General features: G+C 34.8%; 2 protein-coding genes across 12 annotated transcripts in view; one reads left to right on the plus strand and one right to left on the minus strand.

Moving 5' to 3' along the window:
- LOC591421 (arf-GAP with Rho-GAP domain, ANK repeat and PH domain-containing protein 1) overlaps positions 1-5,792 on the plus strand; it is a 76,531-nt gene extending 70,739 nt beyond the window's left edge. For 3 of the 11 annotated variants that reach the window (XM_030980534.1, XM_030980538.1, XM_030980536.1), the window contains 2 exons: positions 351-422; positions 5,707-5,792. In XM_030980534.1, coding sequence (XP_030836394.1) covers positions 351-422; positions 5,707-5,754 — 120 coding nt within the window. In that variant the 3' untranslated portion in view covers positions 5,755-5,792. Of the gene's footprint in view, positions 1-350; positions 423-2,538; positions 2,560-3,418; positions 3,473-5,480 lie in introns of all 11 variants that reach the window. The other 8 variants (XM_030980533.1, XM_030980537.1, XM_030980535.1 and 5 more) reach the window with 5 other exon arrangements.
- A 4,031-nt stretch (positions 5,793-9,823) lies between these two features.
- LOC585591 lies at positions 9,824-22,547 on the minus strand. Its single transcript, XM_030980540.1, has 6 exons — positions 22,023-22,547; positions 16,941-17,071; positions 15,043-15,149; positions 13,463-13,538; positions 11,171-11,305; positions 9,824-10,209 (listed from the first exon to the last, which is right to left on the minus strand). The coding sequence occupies exons 1-6, from the start codon at positions 22,337-22,339 to the stop codon at positions 10,031-10,033; spliced, it is 945 nt and encodes a 314-aa protein (XP_030836400.1). The 5' UTR covers positions 22,340-22,547; the 3' UTR covers positions 9,824-10,030.
- Positions 22,548-24,250: the final 1,703 nt, after the last annotated feature.

The raw sequence follows: 24,250 nt of genomic DNA on the forward strand, positions 1-24,250 counted from the left end.
AATGAATTATTGTACAATGTCCTTTGTAAAAATACATGCATTGCCAAGATGATTTTGAGCCCTTTTGCTGCTCAGCAGATGTGCATGTTTTTATGCATGTAAAATAGGCAACACTACATATACCATTTAATTTTTGATAATTTTTGTAATAGCTTTAAATTATAAATAATCCAAATATGGAAAATGTGGAATGTACATGTATAGTGTACAAAAAAAAATGTATGATACATGTAGGTTCCATTTGTAGTAGTCCTTAGAGCAGTAAGCCTACAGTGTATGATTATGATATTGATTAACAGACTTTAATTAAGTTTATAAATGTAATTTGCTTATTTATTTTCACCACGCAGTTTCAAGAACCAAAAAAATCTCCCCTCTCTCAGCTCGAGCAAGCATCGTCCATAAGAGACAGAACATCAAGTGTAAGTACATGAAAATATTTATAGATCACAGATAATGGTTGTTATTCTCATAAATTAAGCCGGGACTAAGTCCAAACTAAACAAGAATTTTAGTTCACACTTCTATGGAATGCTAGGTTTCATCTTCCTCCTTCAATATTCATGACAAAGATAATCTACCAAAGACTTTGTTAAAATTCAGTTCATAATCATAGTATCTTTTTCTTCCCATTTCATTGCAAAATTATTTTTTTTGGACACTTTTCATTGAAGGAGTAAAATAATCTGTACACTGTAAATGAGTTGGCAACTGGCACTCCATAAAAGTGTGGACTAACTTAGTATGCGCCAACTTAGAATGTGCTACCGGAATACCACCCAATAGATTTACCTCTGAATCCAGTAGGAATAACAAAATATAAAGAACATATGACTAAGTTTTTTTTTAAAGTTCTGGTAAAGAATGTAAGCAAAAATCTTCATTGGAATCCCTCAAAAGTGCTAAGAAACTATTTTCATCAGACAAAATATGATAGAAAATATACAGTAATCGATTAATTGATTAATAAAAAAAGAAAAGGTCAAATGTATTTGGGGCTGTTGGATTTATTTAATAAGTTTTCCTATGTGTGCACTTTGCTGTTTGTACTTATTCATGTACAATATAGACTTTATGGACTTTCAGTAAGTTTACATTTTTATTCACATTTTGCCTAGTACAAAAGGATCCATTAAACATATTTGCCTACTTTATTCACTCCTGAACAGACTATTCAAAAACATTTTCAGATATTTTAATGAAGTGAAATATACACTACTGAAAGTAAAGATTTCCTTTGAAAAATTGATATACACTTTGTTAAAACTTTATATTGAGAATGCTCACTTATTGAAATATTTAAGATAGAACACGGGCCACATAGATATTCATTTAGAAATCCACTTTATACACAAAGAAATGTCTGGTAGTGGAAATAGAAATAGAAAAATTGACAGAAATACATGTAGGCTTCACATGCACAAATGTACATATCAAATATCATTGTGGTTCATGTTATCATTTCAAAAGAAGTATCTGGTAGTAAAATCATCAAAACATGAAGCTAGAAAGATTAGAGCTCTACATGCAGATCACTAGGAGTAACCTAATCAAGATTCCACCACCTTACCCATTTCAGATCCATTGAGGACACATTTCTTTTGTTGTAATATAAACAGTAAATAACAAAAAAATCAGTACCGGTAGCTAGACAGATCACAAAATAGGTTTCATATATAGATCCATAGACTCTGCACCACTCAACTGATTCAGCCGACCTCTATACCGGTTTCACTTTACACAACCATATATTGTTCAATACCATATGAAACATGCATTGTCAAGTTGCTGTACAGGATGACAAATTGGTTGATAAAATGTATGGCGTATGAACTTATTTTTTTCTCATATGAAGAGGTGGATAATATACAGTACACAGTATGTAATTTTCAGAGGTCTTTTCTATTTGAAACCATCGAGAGCTACATCTAGCATTTCAAATCTTAATAATTCATTCTGTTCTTGTGTATATTTCTTAAGAAAGTATTTGGGAGGTTTCCAGATCTTAACTCAGTACACGGTCATGGCTTCCTCCAATTAAATTTAGAATTTCAAAACTAGATAGAGAGCTGGGCTGGTATTCAATTCAGTACTTAATGAAGATTTAACTCAGTCTTCGGCTTAGATACAATACTTGAGTCGACTTCGGTAGTCAGTTGAAGCTTTCAGTTAAGTATTTTACTCTAGTTAAAAACAGCTCCCTAGCAGGTTTAAGCCAATGCGCACAATTATATCGGTGCCCATTTGCTTTATTGTGCATTATTTTGGACTGACTATGTGATGTCACAATGCTTATGAGTAAGTGTTTTGCCATAAAGTACGCTTGCCTAAGTAAAATGCTTGGATATGATCTGAATACGAAGTAAAGAAATCTTACTTAGCCAAGCCAAACGCTAAGTAGAATAATAGCTTAATCTTTGTACTGAATTAAATTAAATGCTCTCTTCATCCCATAAGCCAATTAGAGGGTATTTTCCTTCTTTCACATGGTTATTTATAGTCAAATGTTTCCATCACATTTCTCTTGTTTTGAATCAGTTTGGAGTGTTGAGAGACAACGTAAGTGTCCTTTGAGCCATTTCTGTCAAAGACTTTAACAACATGCTTCTAACTTTCTATACTACTAGAATCAATATGTGATGAGACATTTATAGTCAGCAGTGTTTTAAATGATAAAAATAGTTGTGTTTGATAGTCGCAATCTGCAGGTGGAAAGGGAGCTTTAATTCACTTTAAACCAACTTTTTTTATCTTGCATGTTGAGTGTTTTTGAGTAAATAATGCTTCATCTTTATCAAATTTTAACAGCTCATCTTGCGTACTAAAATAATGATCCCTTCATTTTTTGTCTGAATGAAAGAGCAAAAGTGAGAAGTAATAGTTAAAGGGATCCAGTAACTTTGTCTCAGATTCTGAAACGAAATCCTGGGTTTAGCTCATGCTTCAATGATAATTATAAACATTTAGGTCAGTCAGGAACCCCTGACTTTTACATGCCGACCGCCTGATTATCAAGATATTTATGATTGGAAATTGAAAACAAATTTTGCGTTTTCCTAACGGTATTCATAACACTGGAGTCTATTGGGGAAAACAAGTACCGGTATGGTAAAACTGGTCACTCAAAGATTTTTACTTTTTTGAGGCACTTTTGATCATTTTGGAGCGCAATTTTTTTAAGGGCTTCAATATTACACCATATCACAGGCACTGATAACATGTAGGGCCGTGCATCTCAGATTTAACATTGTTAAGAAGCCTGAGCATAAGGTACTGACTATTTTGAACCCCAAAGCCCGCTAATTCAGGGTGAAATTATATGAGTTAATGCCCTTTATGGCTCTGAGCAGATATTTTCTGAGAGAAAAAAAAGAAGAGAAAACTACTCCGTCTTTAAATTTTCTCAAATTATCTTCAGATGTTTACATTATCTCGAGGAAATAGGCTCTCTATGATAAAACAATCGAGCAGCGTAAGTACAATCCCCAAAAATGTGAATTTTACTTGCAAGAGCACCATCCAGAAGCAAATGAAGGATAAATACTGCTGAAAGCATGTACATTCACAATCATTACAGTATGTCTCTCCACCAATGTTATGGATCATGTTATCTTTTGTTGACTCTATTTTGGGGTACTGCATTGGGACAAGTAATCTTGAATCACTATTGTGCTCATATAGTCATGTGTTTTTACTTTTCCAAACTTGTTTGATCGGACTTTTTTTTGAGATGTATGGACATTTAAAAAAAATACTAATAAAACCATGATTTAGATTACTTTTGTAGAAATCTTTTTTTTCCCTTCAAAACATGGTTGTGAGGACAAAACAGAGAACATTCTCAATATGTCCGAGGATAGTGTAGTCCAAATGTGGTTAAAAAGAGGAAGCCAGCCGTCGATCTTACATTGACGTGCATAAGAAGATTAAAACTTAAAAGAATACATCCCATCTGTTGATAAAAGCTCTCTTTGTAAACATCTGTGTCAATGTCTGATAACCTTGATATTCATGTAATTTGTATCTCACTAAACACATTTTAACAGCGCTACATATACATTATATCAACATACACTGTATCATGCTTGATTTGCAAATTATATTTTCCATATCGTCCATGATGCATTTTATGAATTGTGTCCCATTTGATATTTTATGTGTAATTCTTATATCACAAAACCAAGAATTTGAGCGAAAACCTCATGTAATGAACTTTGTGATAATATTGTAGGTGGTAGTCAATTCCATATACCTCCCCCCTCCCTCTGCATGATGAAGTCATTATATACAGATACTGTATTATAAGATTATTATGATGTAAAATGACGAACTGTAAATGAAATGAGAGTATATTTTTTCATCGGAGAAGGCTGTGTGTTTTGTTCTTCAACCATCATATTCTAGCTATTTTTGCTAGTAGAACTCACTCATGACATCCTGTCAAATGTAATTTTCAATATTATGATTTGCATATCAGACATTAGCATTGATTCATTGTAATAATACATACAGTTTAGGTTGGCATCTGCACAATTTCAACTTTTTATTTTTAATGACAAATGATCTACTTTTCACTATCATAAAAGATAACATAATTTTCAAAATTTGGCTTTTGTAATTTGGAAATCTTCAATTATCACTCATCACATAATGCTCATTTTATGGCAATTCAATATTTGTTCTCACTTTATTCATATATCTCGCCATAACACAAGCATATATCTACATGATGATTCAAAAATCCACTTGCAACATGTCACAATGCTGATTTCATCCATAATGTTTACCATAAATAATGGACTGCCATTTTTATGTTTATCATAAAAAATTAAGTTTATTCCCACCCTACAGCATTACTACATGACATGGAACTCTTTTGAATTTAAAGGCTCAATAAATGTATACCCCCCCCCCCTCTGCACCTGGGGGGGGGGGGGGTATAAATGTTCACTGTAGATTGTGTTGAAATTGATCTGGGGTAGAGGGGGTTGTTGTCACTGGGTACTCAAACCTGAGAGAGAAGGGGAGGAGGGGGTTTGTTGTTGGAAGGGTTGTTTATCCCAAGGGTCACTTTTGTTAGACCTTTGACTAGTTGTCTTGATATGCAGTGGATGGATTATGTACTTATAAAACACAACACAAGTGTGTATGTTTCTTTCTCATTTTGACTATATATATATTAATGCTCATGATTTAACCAACCGTTTTAATTCCCTGTGGAGTTAATGGAGATGTGGCCAATCATAGATTTCCGTAGATTCTATCAGATTTGGATAACTCATTTTTTTCTTCATTCTAGCTATTCATGCTAGTTAAGGATAATAAATTTTGTTAAATTCACCAGCTTCATTACTTAAAAATAACGTATATTACCCTTACCCATAAATTACTTTTGTTTTCATCCTTTCTTTTCACTATTTCCCCATCTTTCCTGTATCCAACTTTGTTTCCCTCTACATGTATATCTTTCTAATATACAGAAAGGGCGTGGCTTTAGCTGGTCAATTAAGCATCGGCTACCATCAAGCAACGAATGACCCCACCCACCCACCCACCCACCCACTAAACTATTTACACAAGCACGCCTTCATACCGCTAACAGTAACAAGCATCACCTGATCATCATGCGTAATTAAAAGATATCTACCATTTTGGCCCTGAAGAGAAACATTTTTATAGAAACCCCAAATGTTCTTTGATATACAGATTAAGCTCAAGGTGCCGTGGAAACGACACAACTCGATTACCGACTGAACCCGCTGCATTCTTCTAAACTCATCACATGCCTTTAACCCTTACTGTACTGGGCTATTTTGAGCACCCACTGACTGGGGGGGGCCTGGGAGGCCCCCCCCTATAATCTCGGCCGTCGATTGTCCGATGAACACGAAAATTTGCACGTTTGTAGATATTTACGTAAGGAACAAGATGGTATAATTAGTTTTTTCCGAATATGCAAATTTTTGTTGTTAGCCTAATTAATTATGCAAAAATGCTAATTTTATGCATTTTACAGAAAACGTTTCAAACTCCACTTTTTGAATGTTGAAACTCATTATTCATATGAAACTTCTTTTTTAACTCAAAAAAGTTAATTTAATGTAATTAATAATGATAATTTATGCAAATTTTGATGCAATTTTTTTTTTTTTTTTTTTTTTTTGATGACATGCGCATACTAATTGTTATGTAACGCCTTACAGGTATATCCGATTTCGACGAAAATGGTATCAAAATGTGCGTGAGACTTGAGGGAAAAAAGTCATGAAACGACAATTCAAAATTCCAAGCGGTTGGGGCGCAAACTCCGAAAATGTCGAGGGGGGGGCCTCCCAGGCCCCCCCCCCCAGTACAGTAAGGGTTAAGAATGATGCGGTCCAGTTGTCATGGTGATGATGCTACTCCTTGGAGGCGGACACCATGCTGTAACTATGACAGCAAACATTTCATGAGTACTCCATTTGGAGATCTTTGTTTCCACGAGATAATGTAGTTTCTTCGGAGTTGAAGTCTCATTTAATGCATAGCCAGAGGATCAGATGGTTTCTGTATCGGGTCGCAATACAATTCTGCAGGATACATCGCAAGTCTCAGGAATGGGGAGGCGCTTCGTAAATGTTAAATGTTTTTCACTGCACTTGCCTCCACAGGGGGAATGTAGTTTGAAATTGAAATGATATCAAGATGATTTAGGATGTGTCATCACGTGTGTAACGTACATGTCTGTTCAAATGCATGAAATCATACGATAACACTTGTAAGCAACTCATATTTGTATGTGTCATAAGAGAAGATCTATCATGATTTGGTTTAATGAATTTGACTGCTGCAATCTGCTCAAAAGGGCAGAAGAAAAAAACATGAAACTTATTATTTATACTCAGATAAAATGGTATTAGCACTTCTCAACATAAAGAGGCATGTTTTTGAATGATATACATACAAGTAATATTCTATATGAATTCTTCCACATGGTAAATGAAATGGTTGTAGATGCAAAATTTATCTCAAATGCTTTTCTTTGAATTGAAAGGAAGGTGCTACATGTAGACTTGTGGTGCTGGCATTGGTATACCCAGCTTTAGCAAAGGTTAAGCAAACTTTAGGGGCTTATTCATTTACAAATATTTTTATTATGCTTATGCTTTTTTATACATTTATAGTTTTGATGAAATGATACCTATGTCTTTTGTTAATGTTTTGGTATAAAAAAAGGTATTCTAGAGTGACATAGTACCAGTGTTGTGTGATGCAAGTTGCATGTATTACAACTCTAATGTAAACTTGTACTCTAGAAACGTTCAAAGACAAGCAATAATAAAAATGTGCCTACAAAAAAAAGAAATTCAATAGTACACAAATGCCTTGTTTTCAAATTGAAGGCAATATTTTATATATGTTTTTTTTTAAACACTTTTCTATCCAACAGTGTGAGTCAACACATTTTGCATTTGAATATGTGCATGTGAAATCACAGACCTGAAGAGTTATATAAATGTATTAGACACTAGATTTCTGATGCTGAATATTCAAGACAACATCCACACTGGGATAAGATTGAATATGTAGAAATTGAGGTTCCTATTTATCAAAAATTATGGTTGCAACACTTTTAGAGATGGGAGTATTATTTTTCACGTACATGTACATAGCCAAATGACGAGTCAAGTGTTCCTCTTTGAAGTACATTTTATTGGAATAAAAATGTTTATAATGTTTATAGTGATATCAAGGTTATACGGGGGCACGTATTTAGCAGATCCATGTATGTACGACTTCATTTTGTGAGGACTGTCTCTGTAAATTGTAACAAAAATATGTATATACTTGCCTCATGCCATGTTATTTAACAATATGAGTAATATAATCCTCTTATTCATGTGTAAAAATTGAAATGTTATATCCAGAGACTTTGTAATCATATATTACCCTTTTTCAAAACTTCCTTACATGTATCTTTTTATAAATTAAACTATATTGGAGTAAGGACCAAATAAATGAAATGATTTGTATACAATACATGTATATGTGAAAATGCAATATAAGGTATTGAACAAGATGGGAATGTTTGTTTTACCTTATCTCATAATCCACTGTTTATTATGTAGCATACTCATCATGTATAGTGCAGATAATGATTGTAGTTATGAATGCTGTAAATAGTATAAGCACACATATACAGCAGGCTGTGTAGATTATCGACCAATTGATTTTGCAGAATGCATTTTTTTATTTTCACATGTAGACTTTAATAGTATGAAAGGGAGCACTATTAGATATGACAACAAGTGTAACTGGCTAATGGAAGTAAAATATAGATAGCAGTAGGGACAAATTATGGTAAACCTACAGTGAATTTTAGGTTGAACAAAAAGGTGAAAATAGAATGAAACCTTTAAAGAAAGTGGTCAAGTGTCCAACCGTTACATAGCATGATTATGTTACTACCCAGGAGATACAGTATATGTTAAGTTGATAATGTACATTCATGCTGAAGGGATTATTGTGTACATGCAACTATGAAGAAATATTAAAGGGGCATTACCAAATTCGCCAACATGGAAGGTGATTGGTCCCTGTGATTCTTAACCCCTTGTGACCAATTTACTTCTTTCCACACTAAACTATAAGACAACCCCAAATCTGAAATTGCTATCTTAAACTTGCCATTATAACTTTCAATAAATTCCAAATAATGATAGTTTAAAACAAATTACAGTACTTTATAAACAATAAAATTTTGATAAAAACAGTACTTGGTGTATACAGGGTGTCCCAGAAAGGCTCAGTTTGCAATTAGTGTTCAGCTACATAGCAACAATACCTGCTCAGTCATGGTATTATAAATTTAGGTTTTTCCCAAAACCAAGAACTATTGATGTTTTATCATAACTGAATGAGACATATTTGTAAAGCTTTAATCTTTAATTTCATGATATGCGAGTGATTTGGTGAACAGTATCTAAAACAGGAAAATCACATTTCCTTTTCTCTCTGACATCTCACTCATACAATATGAAAGGAGAATTTAAGCTTTACAAATATGTGTCCGTTATTGCATTAAAGATTTCTGGGACGCACTGTAGCACATGCATGTAACAATATTGTCAAAATAAAAACTACTATTGAAAATCAAGTATTCTATATTCATGGTTTTATTTATACAGTATATTAACACAAATCAGATGGAAGAGAGACAGTAACTTATGGGGATATTAAAAGGCTGAGAGAAAAGTGACAATGAAAAAATTCATATAGGAGGATACGGAAAAGAAATATGCCACAAGGGATGATAAACTATTGTCATGACAGATTCAATATGGTAAAACTAGGCTAAAATGTATGAGGCACATAATTTCCAGAGGGAATACTGTGTTATTTGATCAGAGTGCGCACACGCTCTTCCTTCTATCAAATAGAGATTCTATTTTCAATTCATCTAGGGCAGTGTCATAAGTTGATAATCACTCTCTTTCTAAGCTGGTGGGGGCTGCATATTCAATGACAGGCCTTATGGTCAACAAGTCATCATAGGGTAGACCATGACGTTTTAATAGTCTAAGCATATGAATTTTACTGGTTTCTCTTTATGATATTATTTATGTTTTGATCCATTTTAAGTCATTCTGAATAATGACTCCTAATATTTTGGTGGCTTTCACAGTAGCAGGATCGATATGGGGGGATTTGCACATTTTTGTGACGTTTCTTTGCACAGCTAATTTAATCAATCTATGTAAATGTATTGTCTACACAGCAGAATAACACCTACAAGCAGAAAAAACACCTACAAATGGTCAATTGTTGCACCAACATTCATAAATATATTACAACATACATTTCTTCTATACTATTTATATATTTCTGCAAGTTGCAGTCACAGGAAAATATACAAGTACTCTTTAAATTCTCAACTTGCACATGAAACCTACAAAGTGCTATTGCCAATGAGAGTGCTCTACTTTTAACATTGCAAATGCACCTGATTAAGCTTGAAAGTATTGAATATTTTTGCACAAGCCATACATAATCACGGAACAAACTGTGGATGTATAACATAGTCTGTTCGACAATGCTTAGGGTTGACCCTGACATAGTTGGGGACCTCTAGATTACTGTAGTCGGTGATGTGATAGTGAGGTCCACTCATGGGAACCGATTTAGGCTTGGTGTTCAGGGTCTGCATCAAACGATCAACAGACTTGGCTTCTGTGTGTGCAACCATATGAAAGGAGGAAATAATTTAAGTTAATATGATATTACATAAATTACAATATTCTTTTGCTGAGATTATACCATATGGTCATGGGGAGGGGGGGTGGGAGAAAGATTGCATCAGTGACCTTGGGCACTCATTTCTGTTCCATGCAACTGATCCCAATTTTATTTATTCATAATAAAAATATGATATAGATATATATAAATAGACATTTAAACAAACATAATATATCAAAGGGGGGGGGGGGGGGCAACTGATAGAACACAGTTTTTCCATGATCAAATCAAACAAATATTCTTGAGATACATGTAGGCCTCTTCAGCAACTCATATTTAAGGAATAATATTCTACACCCATTTGCAAAAGTTTTCAAGATCACTTGAAAGTGTCTGCCCATGCATGGTTAAAAAAATCCTGATACAAAAGGCAGTCAATGACCCTTCATCAAAAGGCTACACCATAAATATCACATTAGATTAGTAGTGTATTGGTGATCTTAGACTTTAAGCAATTGAGATTGAGTTTATTTTTTTTATGAAAGTAAAGAAATGAGAGAAACAGAATGGCAAAAGTTATATTTGAAATCTCAAACTGACAATTTAGTCAGTCGATTGTAGTCACAACTCTCCCATTTGTTGTGTAAAACATACTTTGAATAATTTCTGTTCTCCTAACAAATAGTAGAGTTGTCTGCCACTTAAAAGGCAAGTCCACTCCAAAAATGACTTGCATCCATAGAAGCAGACAAACCAATCAAAAACAGTTTGAGCGAAATCGGATAACTTATAAGAAAGTTATGAAAATCACAATAAAAGTTGGCAACTCACTCATGAGTCTGTGACGTCATTGCTTTAGCCTTTAACTTCACAAAGAAACACTACTGATACGGCCAAATTCATAACTCTCTAATTGATCAAACTGACACCAATCTGCTTCTCAATTTTTTCTTACCCCCTGCTCCGGCTGCCTTGAGGAACCGATGTGATGAAGCTTTGTTTGGGATGGGTTCTCTGTGGTCTCCTCGATGACTGATCTGAAGACCCCGCACGCTCGCACGCTCTAACATGTTACGCACTGCCTTGCGATCTAAATAAGATATCAATCAGGAAATTGCATACATGAATATTACATTTACATAATTATTCAAAGCTGGGAACTTGTAATTTTCACCATGAAAGAATAATTTGAGAATAATCATTACATTAACGCTTGATGCAATGTGTTAAAAGGAAGTAGTTGAATAACCTCAGTCTATTTTTTTATAGCAATTCTGATATTGCAGTTGTCGAAAAGGAAAGAAAGCTAAAAATAAAAGTATACAGACGGTCCCCTCTCCTTTCCTGAAACAATGACATTTTTTACACTCCATTTGTTGATCCTGTCTGAATATAGACCGATTTAAAGGTAAAGACCAGTATTGGAAATGCTCCAATAACAAAAAAATGAAATGGAAGCTTTTATTACCAATCAGGTGAAAGAATATGTTTTGAATAATACATGATGATAATAATTTTGCAAGGAAACCGCCTACTAATTGATATATTTTGTCAATTAGTTTATCTATTGGTGTGTGAGAGATAACTAGATGGAACTTCGACTGCGCGCAGTCGAAATGATGCCTCCGTCATAGAGCAATTTTACAAACCAAAACAGAAGAAATTGTTCAAATTCAAGTTCAATTGTAATCCATTTACAGGTTCTCAGAATATCGTGATTACAAGCAATTTCTCATATACATACATGTATATGACCCTTTGATCTTTGACCACATGACCCTAACATCTACTCAGTTCATTGGCTCTGCAAGATGTCCAGAGTTAAATAGTAATCCATCTGTCAGTTCTAATGAGAATGCGTTCACAAGCTATTTTTGCATACATAATGAGCCCATGACCTTTGACCTTTGACCTCATGACCCAAGAATCTACTCAGTTCATTGGCTCTGCAAGATACATACATGATCTAAGTTTGGGAGGAATCCATCAATCTGTTCTAATGATAATGCGATCACAAGCTATTTTTGCATGCATAATGAGCCACATGACCTTTGACCTTGACCTCATGACCCCAACATTTAATCAGTTCATCGGCTCTGCAAGTAACATACATGACCTAAGTTTGGCAGGAATCCATCAATCGGTTCTTGAGATAACGCGATCACGAGCTGTTTCAGCATACATAATGAGCCCTGTGACCTTTGACCTTTGACCTCGTGACCCCAAAATCTAATCAGTTCATAGTCTCTGCAAGATACATACATGACCTAAGTTTGGCAGGAATCCATCAATCGGTTCTTCAGATAACGCGATCACGAGCTGTTTTTGCATACATAATGAGCCCTTTGACCTTTGACCTCGTGACCCCAAAATCTAATCAGTTCATCGGCTCTGTAAGATACATACATGTACATGACCAAAGTTTGGCAGGAATCCATCAATCGGTTCTTCAGAAAACGCGATCACGAGAACGGGACGTACGGACGGACAACCCGAAAACATAATGCCTCCGGCTACTTCGTAACGGAGGCATAAAAACACATGTGTGCGTATACATCTTTCTGTGTACAGTGCGTGTAACTTTATAAAGACTGGGCAAAATTTCCTATCATTTTGATGATTCCAGAACCTTGCAGTACATCTATGCTAGATGATCAACCTTTTCTGATCGATTTCATGTTTCTTTCACAATTCATTTGCATGACCATAACTGGTCTTCATCTTCAAATTATTTAAATCCATGGCTCCTCATAATTAGACCAAAGTTCCTACAATTTAAATAAACACCCTTCTTGATTGTGTGAAAATATTGAATCTCAAAACCGACCTCTTCTCTTGTAAATGTACCTATATATGACTTATAAAGACGTTTTAATGTGGCTGCTTCAAAAAACAAAATACACTTTTTCTACAAAAGAATTGACCCATTTTGCCACTTTCAAAAGATCCCTTGAAATATATTTTTTCCCTCGGTAATATCATATCATTTACAAAACTATACCCATTTTATGTTTTTCTTCAAGTTCTGTGATTTTGGTAAATATGTATGGTACTCTTTGTTTTTAGCACTCATAAATAATAAATATTGTTATTCAATTCAATTCATTAAAGACTGAAGTCAGCTACATATAAAGTCAGTCATTATCATTTAACAATCTGTTGCTAATCATGTACTGTAACATAATTTTCCCCAAATGTGAATATGATCTACATTAGTTGAAACATTTGATAATTGTTTTCTTCTTACCTCTCTCATTGGCTAGTTTCATCCAGGCTTCAGCTGCTTGTGCTGACCAAGGATCATTGATAACTCTCCTCGTACTCTGAGAGAAAAAAGAAAATAAATAGTTTTATTCTATCCAGTATTAAATGCTTGTGATTTACTAAGCAACAGGTAAAATATTTATTATTAGAAACACTTTCAATGATATGTGATTTCCTGATTGATGGATCAAAGCAAAAAATAACCTATTCTAATCCAAAATACTACTAACATTTTTTTTTTAATCAAAGTTGGCTTTGAGAAATGTCACCACCACAAATTTTAAAGATACATGTACAGTGTACATTACATCAAAAATGTGACGCATTGCAGTCCTTTAGACTGTTGATTTACATTTACACATACAAATACTCAGGAAGAAAATGTCCATCAAAATACATGTACCGGTATGTGAGATCAAATTTATAGCTCTGGAAAACAACAACAACAAAAATCCATGACTGAAGAAATCCAAATGAGCTCTCTAGAATACCTCAATGGAACTCGGCAGAAAGAAAGAAATACTTCTACTTGAAATTACTTGAAGATAAATCTTACCTGTGTATCTGGTAAATATCCATTATGATATTTTGCTACAGATCCATTACCATCACACATCTTTCAGAAGAATATCACCCTTTCCGACAAATGTCCACCAAATGCGACCATCTTGTTAATGCCTACATTCATACAACTGATACCATTCCCAAAAGCTATATTTGAGAGCTGTGCTTAGCAACATTGATTAAGAGCAAACTCTAGGGCTATTTACTGCCACACGCTAACTCTGGGCAAACAAGCCGTACAATAAGGCCTGAAGAGAAAGTATATTGATTGGCCATTCAAAATGATATCTTTTTACACCTTAGAAGCAAGCTATTGTCTGATTCCATTCTCCAGCCTAAGGGTATGGTCCGTTTGAAAGGAAATAGGCCTTTGTTGAGTTGATAACATCTTCAGAACTCTTCCTCCTAATTAACCTGACACAAACAATTATCAGTTTTGGCACCAATTCAATTTTCTGTCACCAGTTGAGAATTCTACTTAATAATTGAAATAGTAAGGTATACATGAAGAGTGAAATACTCGTCCTTATAAAATTAATACTGTTTTCCAATCTGTCCTTAATGTTGTTATGGTGGTTATCTCATCAACTCAGCTTTCAGTTAACATAAGAAAAAGAGGATCATGGGGGATGGTCACCGATTAGGCATTGTTTAATATAGAGAGGGCGCAAGTAGCTACAAGTGGTGCAGTGGGCCTTTAAACAATCATCAACAAACTAAGTTAATCAAAATTTATGATTTTTCTGTCCGGAGCTAATGGTAGAGGACCTTACAAGATATCTCACATCATTGTCAATTTGTGTTTTAATTACAACTATATTCATAACTTTCTTACTTTCAACTGATTTGTTTGAACTGATTTGCTCAAACTATTACTGATCTGTCTCTTTCATTTTCTGCTTTTACCCAAACCATCCAAATACCAGGAAAGACTTTCCTTATACATATAAATGAGCCTGAAGAAGAATTACTGGTACATATTCACATCTTTTAACTTACCGAGTCAGTGTGGTAGGTTAGTACATTGGCTGTGCGTGGTCTAGGCATGTACTTGTGTCTGAGATGGGATCTATCTCTCTGCTCTGCTGGTGAACATAGTGAATCCACTGTGAAAATTAAGAAAGAATTAAAATGATTAAGACTGATATTGAAGACATTACATTACCATACCTGCCAACATTTGAAAATGGGAATTAGGAATTCCTAGCAGAGGTCGACTGATTTACTGAACATATCTGAAGTCTAAATACAAAATGCAAAATTATGAGGATGTTTTGTTCCAATAATATTGAAATTTCTCTTCTTTTATTGCTGGTAGGAGTAAGAAGAGTCAATTTAAGGAATAGAGCTGAAATTTCCCCCAAAGTCAATGAAAAATGAAGTGTCTTCTAAAAATATTGGAATATTTCTTATTCTTATACTGATGGTAGTACGGCTTAACTTTAGAATACCCCACCAATGGGGCTAATGTACATTTAACATTGAAGACCTAGGGTTAGGTTTTATATATATAGTGTTACTTAATAAGCTTAAGTCTTGAAATTTAGCTTCATTGGTGAAGTATTTGGTACCCTACAAGCATTTGGTCAATTTTAGCTGTGGGGTATTTTAAAGTTGTTCCGGTAGTACTTGTAAGGGCAAATACCTTCCCAAAGTCAAAGTTTGCCTTTTCCTCGGAAATGTTAGCATAGCAACAACTTATGAGCTACTATATGGCACCACGCAGCATCTCGCTGATGTCGTAGAACCGTTAGAATGGGGCAAACTGGAAAAAAATGTCTCTTCAACTCCTCAACATTGGCACTACAAGCTAGTAGCTGCTTAATGTATGTACAATGTAGGGTACATAAGGACGTGCCCTGCTGCCCCTGCATGGTACAGATTCCTTCATACTGGCCTTCCTCAGAATAGACTACTTTGGTAATGCAATCAAAGGAGCAGATTTTCAATTCCCTCACCATCAATAGTGACAAGATATTTGGTTCAGATGTTTCAAACAGTTGACGATTTCCTTTCTTAAGCAACTCTTGGCATGCAGAAGGTGTTGCTTGGTCAGAAAAAGCTCTTATAAGTATTCAGAAGAATGCAAAAGACCTATAAAGATGCTCACAAGAATCACCTGGGTGAGATGCAGTTGCACTACAACATCTATTCTACACACTATAGGTGAATGGGTACTCAAATAAAAACAAATGAACAGATTGTTCCCCTTTGTATACAGGTGTACATACATTATGTTGTAATTTTTTGTAATGTATGTATGCATACATGTAAGTCTTTGTGAAGTGCCTGTAACAAATAATTCAATTCACCTGTTATGAATAATTCTATTTCAATACTCATAATGCACATTGCATGTATTATGTGTTGTCAGGTAGGGCAAGCCATATATATATATATATATATATATATATATCCTACCTAGAAGTCAACACACATTTCTAGAAGCCCCCCTCCAATATACTTCTTTCTTTTTTTAAAGGAGAAGTCCAAGTCTAACTTGATATAAAGCTGGTTTTGATAGAAGCAGTAATGAGAAAAACAGATATGTGGAAAATTCAGCAGAATCCGATAAAAGATGAGGAAGTTGTGATTTTTTGGAAGCGTTAACCGATTAAAATTAAATACATTTTCAAAAATTCTCTAACTTTTTTTATCAGATCTTGCTCAAAATTTCATCCATCTGTTTATTTCATGTTTCTACTTTCATTAAAACCAACTAGATATCAGGGTCTCCTTCCTTGTTTAACACAGTTAACCTTGATAGACATCTTTTCTAGTAGTAGTTGAATCAGGATTTTGAAAATGCTGGACTGTTCATAGTAAAAAGAAATGTGTCAAGTGTGCCCCCAACTCCCTCCCCTTTTTAACTGATTGTGTTTCATTTCTAAACTTACCTTGATAAACTTCTTCTTGAATAGTTGTATCAGGATTCTGAAAGCCATGAACCGTTCCTAGTTCTTTTCCCATCGCTGAATGGGCATCATGGTAACCAGGTACCGTCTTAAGATTACAGGTCAGGAACACACTGAAAAAAGGAGAAAAAGGGTTTTAAATAATGATGATACTTCTTATATACACCTGTACATATACCGGTAACCCTCACAGTTACAAGCACTTCATGAATAGAAAGATTCCCTTAGCTTTTGAACCTGGACCATAAAGGAGAGTTTCATATTTGCTGCTTTATGCCCAAACCAGGCTGCTATTTAAAAGAATTAAGAATTTTTTCATGAAGGTTAATGTCTTTCCAAGAACTCTTACATCCCCTGAAAGTTAAAATTTAACACAAAGTTTGTAGTTCAAAGTTTTTACAGAAGAGCATAGGTTGTTTCAACAAAAAACAAACAAAATTTATATTTGAGTTACATTTTGATAGCTCTATAATTCATGAATTAAGATTAAGATTTCGCAAATTGATACCAACAACTTTTTTTCTCAAAAAAAAAAATCTTAATTACTTTTGGAATATTTTTTATAAGCTTTATATATTTAGGATAATGCAGCACTTTTAAAAATGAAATAAAAAATAAACTCCCAGACTGGTAGGGTAGATGGTTATACTCTGTGATAATATTTAGTAAATAAAACACATACCCATACAATATACGCAACTATTTTACAAAGAATTAACAAACATTTTCAACTGCGACAAGCTGTGTGACGAAGAGCAATGTACATGTACATGTACATGTATACACATGAACGAGGTGACCTTGGTATATATCCATTATTGTGGTTTCAAAAGAAAATCTATATTAGAACATGTATGTATCTTCCATGCATCAAAGACACAACGATCAATTGTTTGATATTAAACCACATACATGTATGGGTTGTTCGGGACAACACTGGTTGCTAGGCAGTCTTTGAGTCTAGATGGTTTTTCCAATCTCAAGCTAACGTCATAAACAAAACAACCCTGAGTATGCTATATGTAGCTACATGGACGCCTAATTGCATTCATGCTATAAATTATGCAACAGTACTGATAGGCCTACAGTGTAGAGGAACAGGGGAGGGGGCAATAATTTGCCTTATAAGTTGCTGAAATTTAAATCAATTTAAAACACAACAAAAATTGTCAAATATTCGGACTGAAAGAGTATAAACGGTGTTTAAATTCAGAAGTTTGCTGATAACAAGTATGTTCTTAAAGAATGCTCAACTCAAATTGATTCATTTCCATACAAAGATTACATTGTAACTTTGCACTTGCAGAAGAGAAAAAGAAGGGGAAAAAAAACAGTACAAAGAAAACAAAAATGTGTAGATAACAATTAATATTTCCCGACACCTCTCAATCATTTTCCCTAGTAATGCCCAGACGGACAGGTACATATACAATGTACTTTTACAAGATAAGCGTGATATTACTGTAATGAAAGAGATGAATAACTGATGAATATATACATTGCTATTCAGGTGTATATGCTCAATTGAACACAGGCAATTAGTTTTTCACACTTATATGTACCGGGTACTGCATAATGAACTTCCTAATTTAGTGAAAAAGTACAATGACTTTACACGTACATGTACATCTGATTAAAAATGGATGTAATTGTAAGAGGCTACAGGTACATGTACATACAGTAAAAGCGTAAAATGCACAAGATATATTTGGATACTGCTACAGACCAATAATGTGAGAGAGATATACGAAGGAGCTTAGACATTTATTCCCTACCTTGGATATACCATGAACTGCATCACAATCACAATCATGTACAGTAAACTCTTATAACAAGGTCATAAAGAGTTTGTTGTAACAAAGCCCGTCTTTTTCTCCCAAACTCCATATCTTGTATTAATAATAAAGCTAAATACATGGATGCTTCTTTCTTTTATGGTGCTGTTAGAAAGCTTTAAACATTTCTGCAGCACCTACCAGTATACAGAACCTTGATGTATTATAATGAATGTCTTCAATGCTCCACCCATGCGCCTCTTAGAAGTTAGAGCCACATTCATGGATGCTTCTTCCCCAAAGAATGGACAAAAATGCATTCATCTAGACCTACATGTACAACATCAAAAGTTCTTTTTAATAGTAAGAATGCAAATTGCAGACAATAGTTTGTGCTCTGTTGACAAGTTACATACTGTATGTAATAGTACGAAACAGTATATGTAGCCCTGGGCATGCATCATATTTGAACACAATAGACCAGTTTATTTACATGTACATTTCCAATTTCATGCCCAATGTTTCAACAAAGGTTGTTCTTGACAACCTGAAGGCCTGCAAGACATAGCAACAAATAATGTATGCAGACTGGATTCCAAATATTGTCATTCACAACTGGTTTATTGTCACTAATATAAGTCCCCTCCCAAGATTCAAAAGGAAGAAGCAGCTCTAGGAAAAACGATGAGATTTTGGCACCAAATATATATTTTAATTCTAATGGGGTTTTCTAGTAGTGTTTAGTGACAGTAAAATAAAATGATGTTTTATGAAGAATGGTGTTTGGTAGTGTAAATGGGCCTAATATGACAATATCACTTCTTCTTTGTAACCCTCCTTCTCTTTACTTTCTATTGATCTCACGGGGGAAACAAGAGATTGTTAGAATGAACTTTTCAAGATCTATTATTCCATTCCAACCTTACTACCCCCAAGTGAGTGATCAATAATTTCCTCCCCTCAAGGCATGCCTCTCCTTGGATGCTGTCTTATATAATCTCGATCCACCTTGCTTGGTAAACTTGTTGATGAAAAATAAGGCCAGAACCGCATCACAACAACATTGATTTCATCTTTTGAAAAGAAGAGTCATGGCTTGCTATTAAGACAGAACTAGACTGGTTTACTTATGACAAGTGTAGGGAAACTTCTATGGAATGTGTCCTGTACAAAATATGTATTTTGTTCAATTTATTTCATTAAAAAAACAATATATATCTTGACTTGACCACTTAATAGAATTACATGAACACATATCAGAAAGAACCATTAAATGGTAATTTTGAAAGTAATTCAAGAAATAAATGATGGATATGTACCCCATGTGACATGTCATAATGGATATTGCATAGAATCGCTCATAAACATATATGTACAATTGTATTGACATCTTGAACAAAAGCTACTCTTGGTGATCTGGAAGCTCTAATACCAGAGGCTTGCCAAATACTACAGTGCCTCAGTCACACTGCCAAACCAACTCTACACTGACTTCAAACCGACAGCCATTTGGGGGTAATGACAGTTCCTGTTCGGTCTGGTGTGGTCTTATTGGTGTGACTAAGGTATGACTAAGGTATTAAGCAAGAACTATTAAATGAAGGTTGATTCCAATCAATCAACACAAATAGTATCATAAAGAAGGGGAGAATAGAACGTCTGCATCACGAAGGTTTCTCGCCTCTAGGATGAACAGTCCATACATTTGTATCAATTGTTAACAGCACTTTTGAAGACAGCTTCGAAATTGAGTTGCATTCACCAAAGGCTTACATGTCGTGTAGGAAAGCTTATACATGTAACTCAATGCCTTGTCACACAATGAATGAAGGACAGTTTATTATTTAGTGAAAATTGGCTATAGAACTAAGCCCCTCCCCATTGAGCAATAATTCATGTGGGCCTAAAGCCTTGTAATTAATTACTAAAGTGTATGTGCAGTTGCGCACATACTACCGTATCCTTTACTATGATAATACACAGGTGTAGCCTTCATGAAATGTCCACTCATAGAAACGTAATGTCCATTTTGTTTTTTTTAGTACCGATCATTAATCTGAGTACTAGAGGGCAAGTCAAGCAACAATGAACATACATGTATTTTGTTCAGTTTTATCAACCATCATTTTTTTAGGGATACACGTTTCTGAGGTTACTCTGTAAATATCAACCAGTTAGAGATATAAAAATAGGTGTATCTTTGAATAAAACAACTTTGTACTATTGTAGTTTAAAGGTCACTCATCATGATTAATCACATTATTGTTCTTCTTCTTCTTCAAGATAATCTGCCTCCTTCAATACTGAAGATTCTTGCAGATGCCGTATACTCGGCCTGATTGGGGTGTGCATAAAAAGTCTGATAATGAACAATGAAATCCATTAAAAATCCAAGTCGAGATTGTAGTTGTAAAATGCAATATACATGTACACATACATGTACTTGTACATGCACATAATTTTTAAGCAGGAGTGGGAGTCAACTTATTTTTAGGAGTCATATTACATTGCAGCCCTTGAACTTGAATCTATTCAAAATTGTTGTGGAATCCATGTATTCAATAGTATTTTTTGAATAACTTTTGAGTACCCCAAACAAAGTAAAAGTGAAAATGTGAAATACCACTTAACCCCCCCCCCCCCCAAAAAAAAAAAAAAAACCTTCATGTAGAGTATGCACGTGTGATACAACCAAAATAACGACAGTGATAATATCTTACTCTAAACATACATTTGTAAATGTCTTAGTAGAAGAATGTTTGCAGTGGTTTCAATTCCCTCAATCACAGAAATACAGTCACCTATTGGGCTACAGACTACAGAGTTACAATAATTACAAGAATTTATAATTACAGACGAGGATCACACAAACCCGCACTGATCTCAATTCAATTTTTTTTTTGGAGGCACTCAACTTTTAGTCACAATGAAAATCAATAAATCTAGCTGTATATGGAAGTAACAAATAATACAGAATATCAACAAATATTAAAGGCCTACTTGCAGCTACAGAGTACAAATGGTATAGTAGGAGTCAAAATAGTCTGATGCTCCAAAGTGTTATAAAATTATCACAGTCTGTCACAGATGACATTTGTATTTTACTATTTCAACTTGACACAATGACATTTGAATGGTAATAATATACGTAAAATACATATACACATATATCTATCATGACATGAGTTTATATCAATATTTCAAAAATGTTATCTAATCTTGCAAAGAAACACTTACAGATAACCTTGAAGTTGAAGTTTGAACTGCACTTGAGTGATAATTTACTTACTTTTTAGGATGGGGTTTATTTCTTCTGAGAGAGGACGTGGGTCTCATTTCTGCCAGCTTTTCTTCAGTCACATTCTCTTTCCTGTAAAAACTGTGTCCGTATGTTGTGGGCTTCTTGTTTGGTGTTTTATTCCAGTCAATTTTATCTTCAGTCCAGGCATTCATCGCCTCGGCTTTGATCGCCAGGAACTCCGGCGCGTCCAGACCCGTAGCGCCCGGAGTTCTGTACCGGTAGCCCGTCATGGTTGGGTCGGCCGATTTGGACCGGTATCGCGACACAGGGTTCCTAAAACCCGGTAGAATGTGTCCAGTTGCCATTTTTAGAATCTGGTTTCAAACCCGATATTTAGACAGAAAAGTACGCAATTTTTTCACTTCGGAAATAAATCAGACGACTTCACATGTTCAACGAAACAATAAAATGTCATAACATTTTCTTGCGCCCATTGCGTTCACCTGTACGAATTCTCTTATACCACGCTATATCATGATACCGAGTGGTATTATTGTATACAGGTGGAGCGAAGTAGCGTAGCGGGCTCTAGGCAACAAGCCTCTTATGGCCTTTGTTATGATAAAGAGGGCTCTAACCCTCAGGCTTTGTATACAATGGAATAACTTGCCTTTCTGCCTGCGTTTTGGCTTATCGCAGATTTTATTGACTCTTCTTCACCCCGCGTGCCTCCTCCCATTTCTTCCCCTTTTCTCCTTTTTCTTTCGTACTTTGCTGATTTCTTGACAATTACTATTTCTGTATTTCCTTACTTGAGAGCTTGTTAGTTCCTTTCTTTCTTCCTTAGTTTATCCCCTTCTTAATCCGTCTATTTCCTTTATATCTCTCAAGTACCTCTTATGGTATCATGGCATAGTTTGAATTCCTTAAATTGCAAAGGCATTATACTTCATTTATCATGATAAGACCAATGGTTTTTGATGATATTAATAGCTGCGTCTCGATTAATTGCGTCAATGTTTGTTGTTTTTTTTCTTCAAAATTTCATCAAAATAATGATGGGGACAAAATTCCTAAGCAGCTCCTGGGAAAATCTTATCACCAAAAAATCCATAATTTTAGGAGGGTGGTTGTGCGAGATTAAATTCAGAGCTTTGAAAAAAAAGTTGGGTATCCTGATATGAATGCAGAATCTTGAAAGTAAGTGTGTAGTGCAGTGGTGGATCTATATCTATGATCCTCTAGCTCTAGCAGGAGGGGGGGGGGGGGGGGGTGCGTTTTTATAGTCCCAAATTTCGCCAGAAGTAAACAAGACAAGAATTTTGATATTTTCGGATGCATGAGGAGTGGTTGGTGTTTGGGCTGAAATCGCTGCTGGTGTAGGCCTATAGAATTTAGGGGGCACGCTTTGGTAAGCAGTATAATGTACCGTGCAGGTTGATGTTTTTGTCTTCAAATGATTAGATTGGGTTGCGAGGCCTACGTGCCCCCTGTTCCCCGTGATTTTCTACAAAGGACAGGTTTGAGAAAATTTCTCATGCCACCTTTTCTCACATTTTCAGTGATTATTTTTCGGTGACCTTAGCTACAACTTACAAGAATCATCATAATTACTTCATTTTTAGAAGAGATGAATTTATTTATGTGCCTCCATTTTCTAAATCAAATCAACTATGGCTCTAATTAAAATCTCTTCTTTATTTATTTATTTCGTTTTATTTAAACAGGGTAGCCCCATCATTAGTTAAAATACTTCTCTTCTCCTCCCCTTCTCTCCTCTTCCTCTTCCTCTCTTTATCTCTCGCATTCTCTATCTCTCTTTGTTCGCCCTCTTAATACCCTCTCTCCCCATCTCTCTGGAATAATGGCACATTAACACGAACCATAGCAAGTTATAATTCATTTTAACAAAGTGAATTTATTTACATGTTTTCAGTACAAATTTATAAGCTGCATTTGAAGGTTGAATTATATATGCCGAAGTATCAATATATTTATTTAAATTTATAAATCATAGATATGAAGCAATTAATGCAAGGGATTTTATCTAGTGCCTTACGAATTATTTCTTTCACCTGTTATCAGTGGTTATGAATAGTTGTATTTCAGTAGTCAGATTTTGGTACTATAGTGTGACGTTATACTGGCCTAGTTGTCAAGATTGCTGGCTCCCAACAATTTTGTTTGAAGCAATGGGTGTGTCGATGACTATAAAGCCTCGGTCACAAATGCCATTACGAACTGCTACGAACGCCGTACGAACGATTTTCAGACAA

Source organism: Strongylocentrotus purpuratus, unplaced genomic scaffold (assembly GCF_000002235.5).
Source record: "Strongylocentrotus purpuratus isolate Spur 01 unplaced genomic scaffold, Spur_5.0 spur5_scaffold_11, whole genome shotgun sequence".
Classification (NCBI taxonomy): domain Eukaryota; kingdom Metazoa; phylum Echinodermata; class Echinoidea; order Camarodonta; family Strongylocentrotidae; genus Strongylocentrotus; species Strongylocentrotus purpuratus.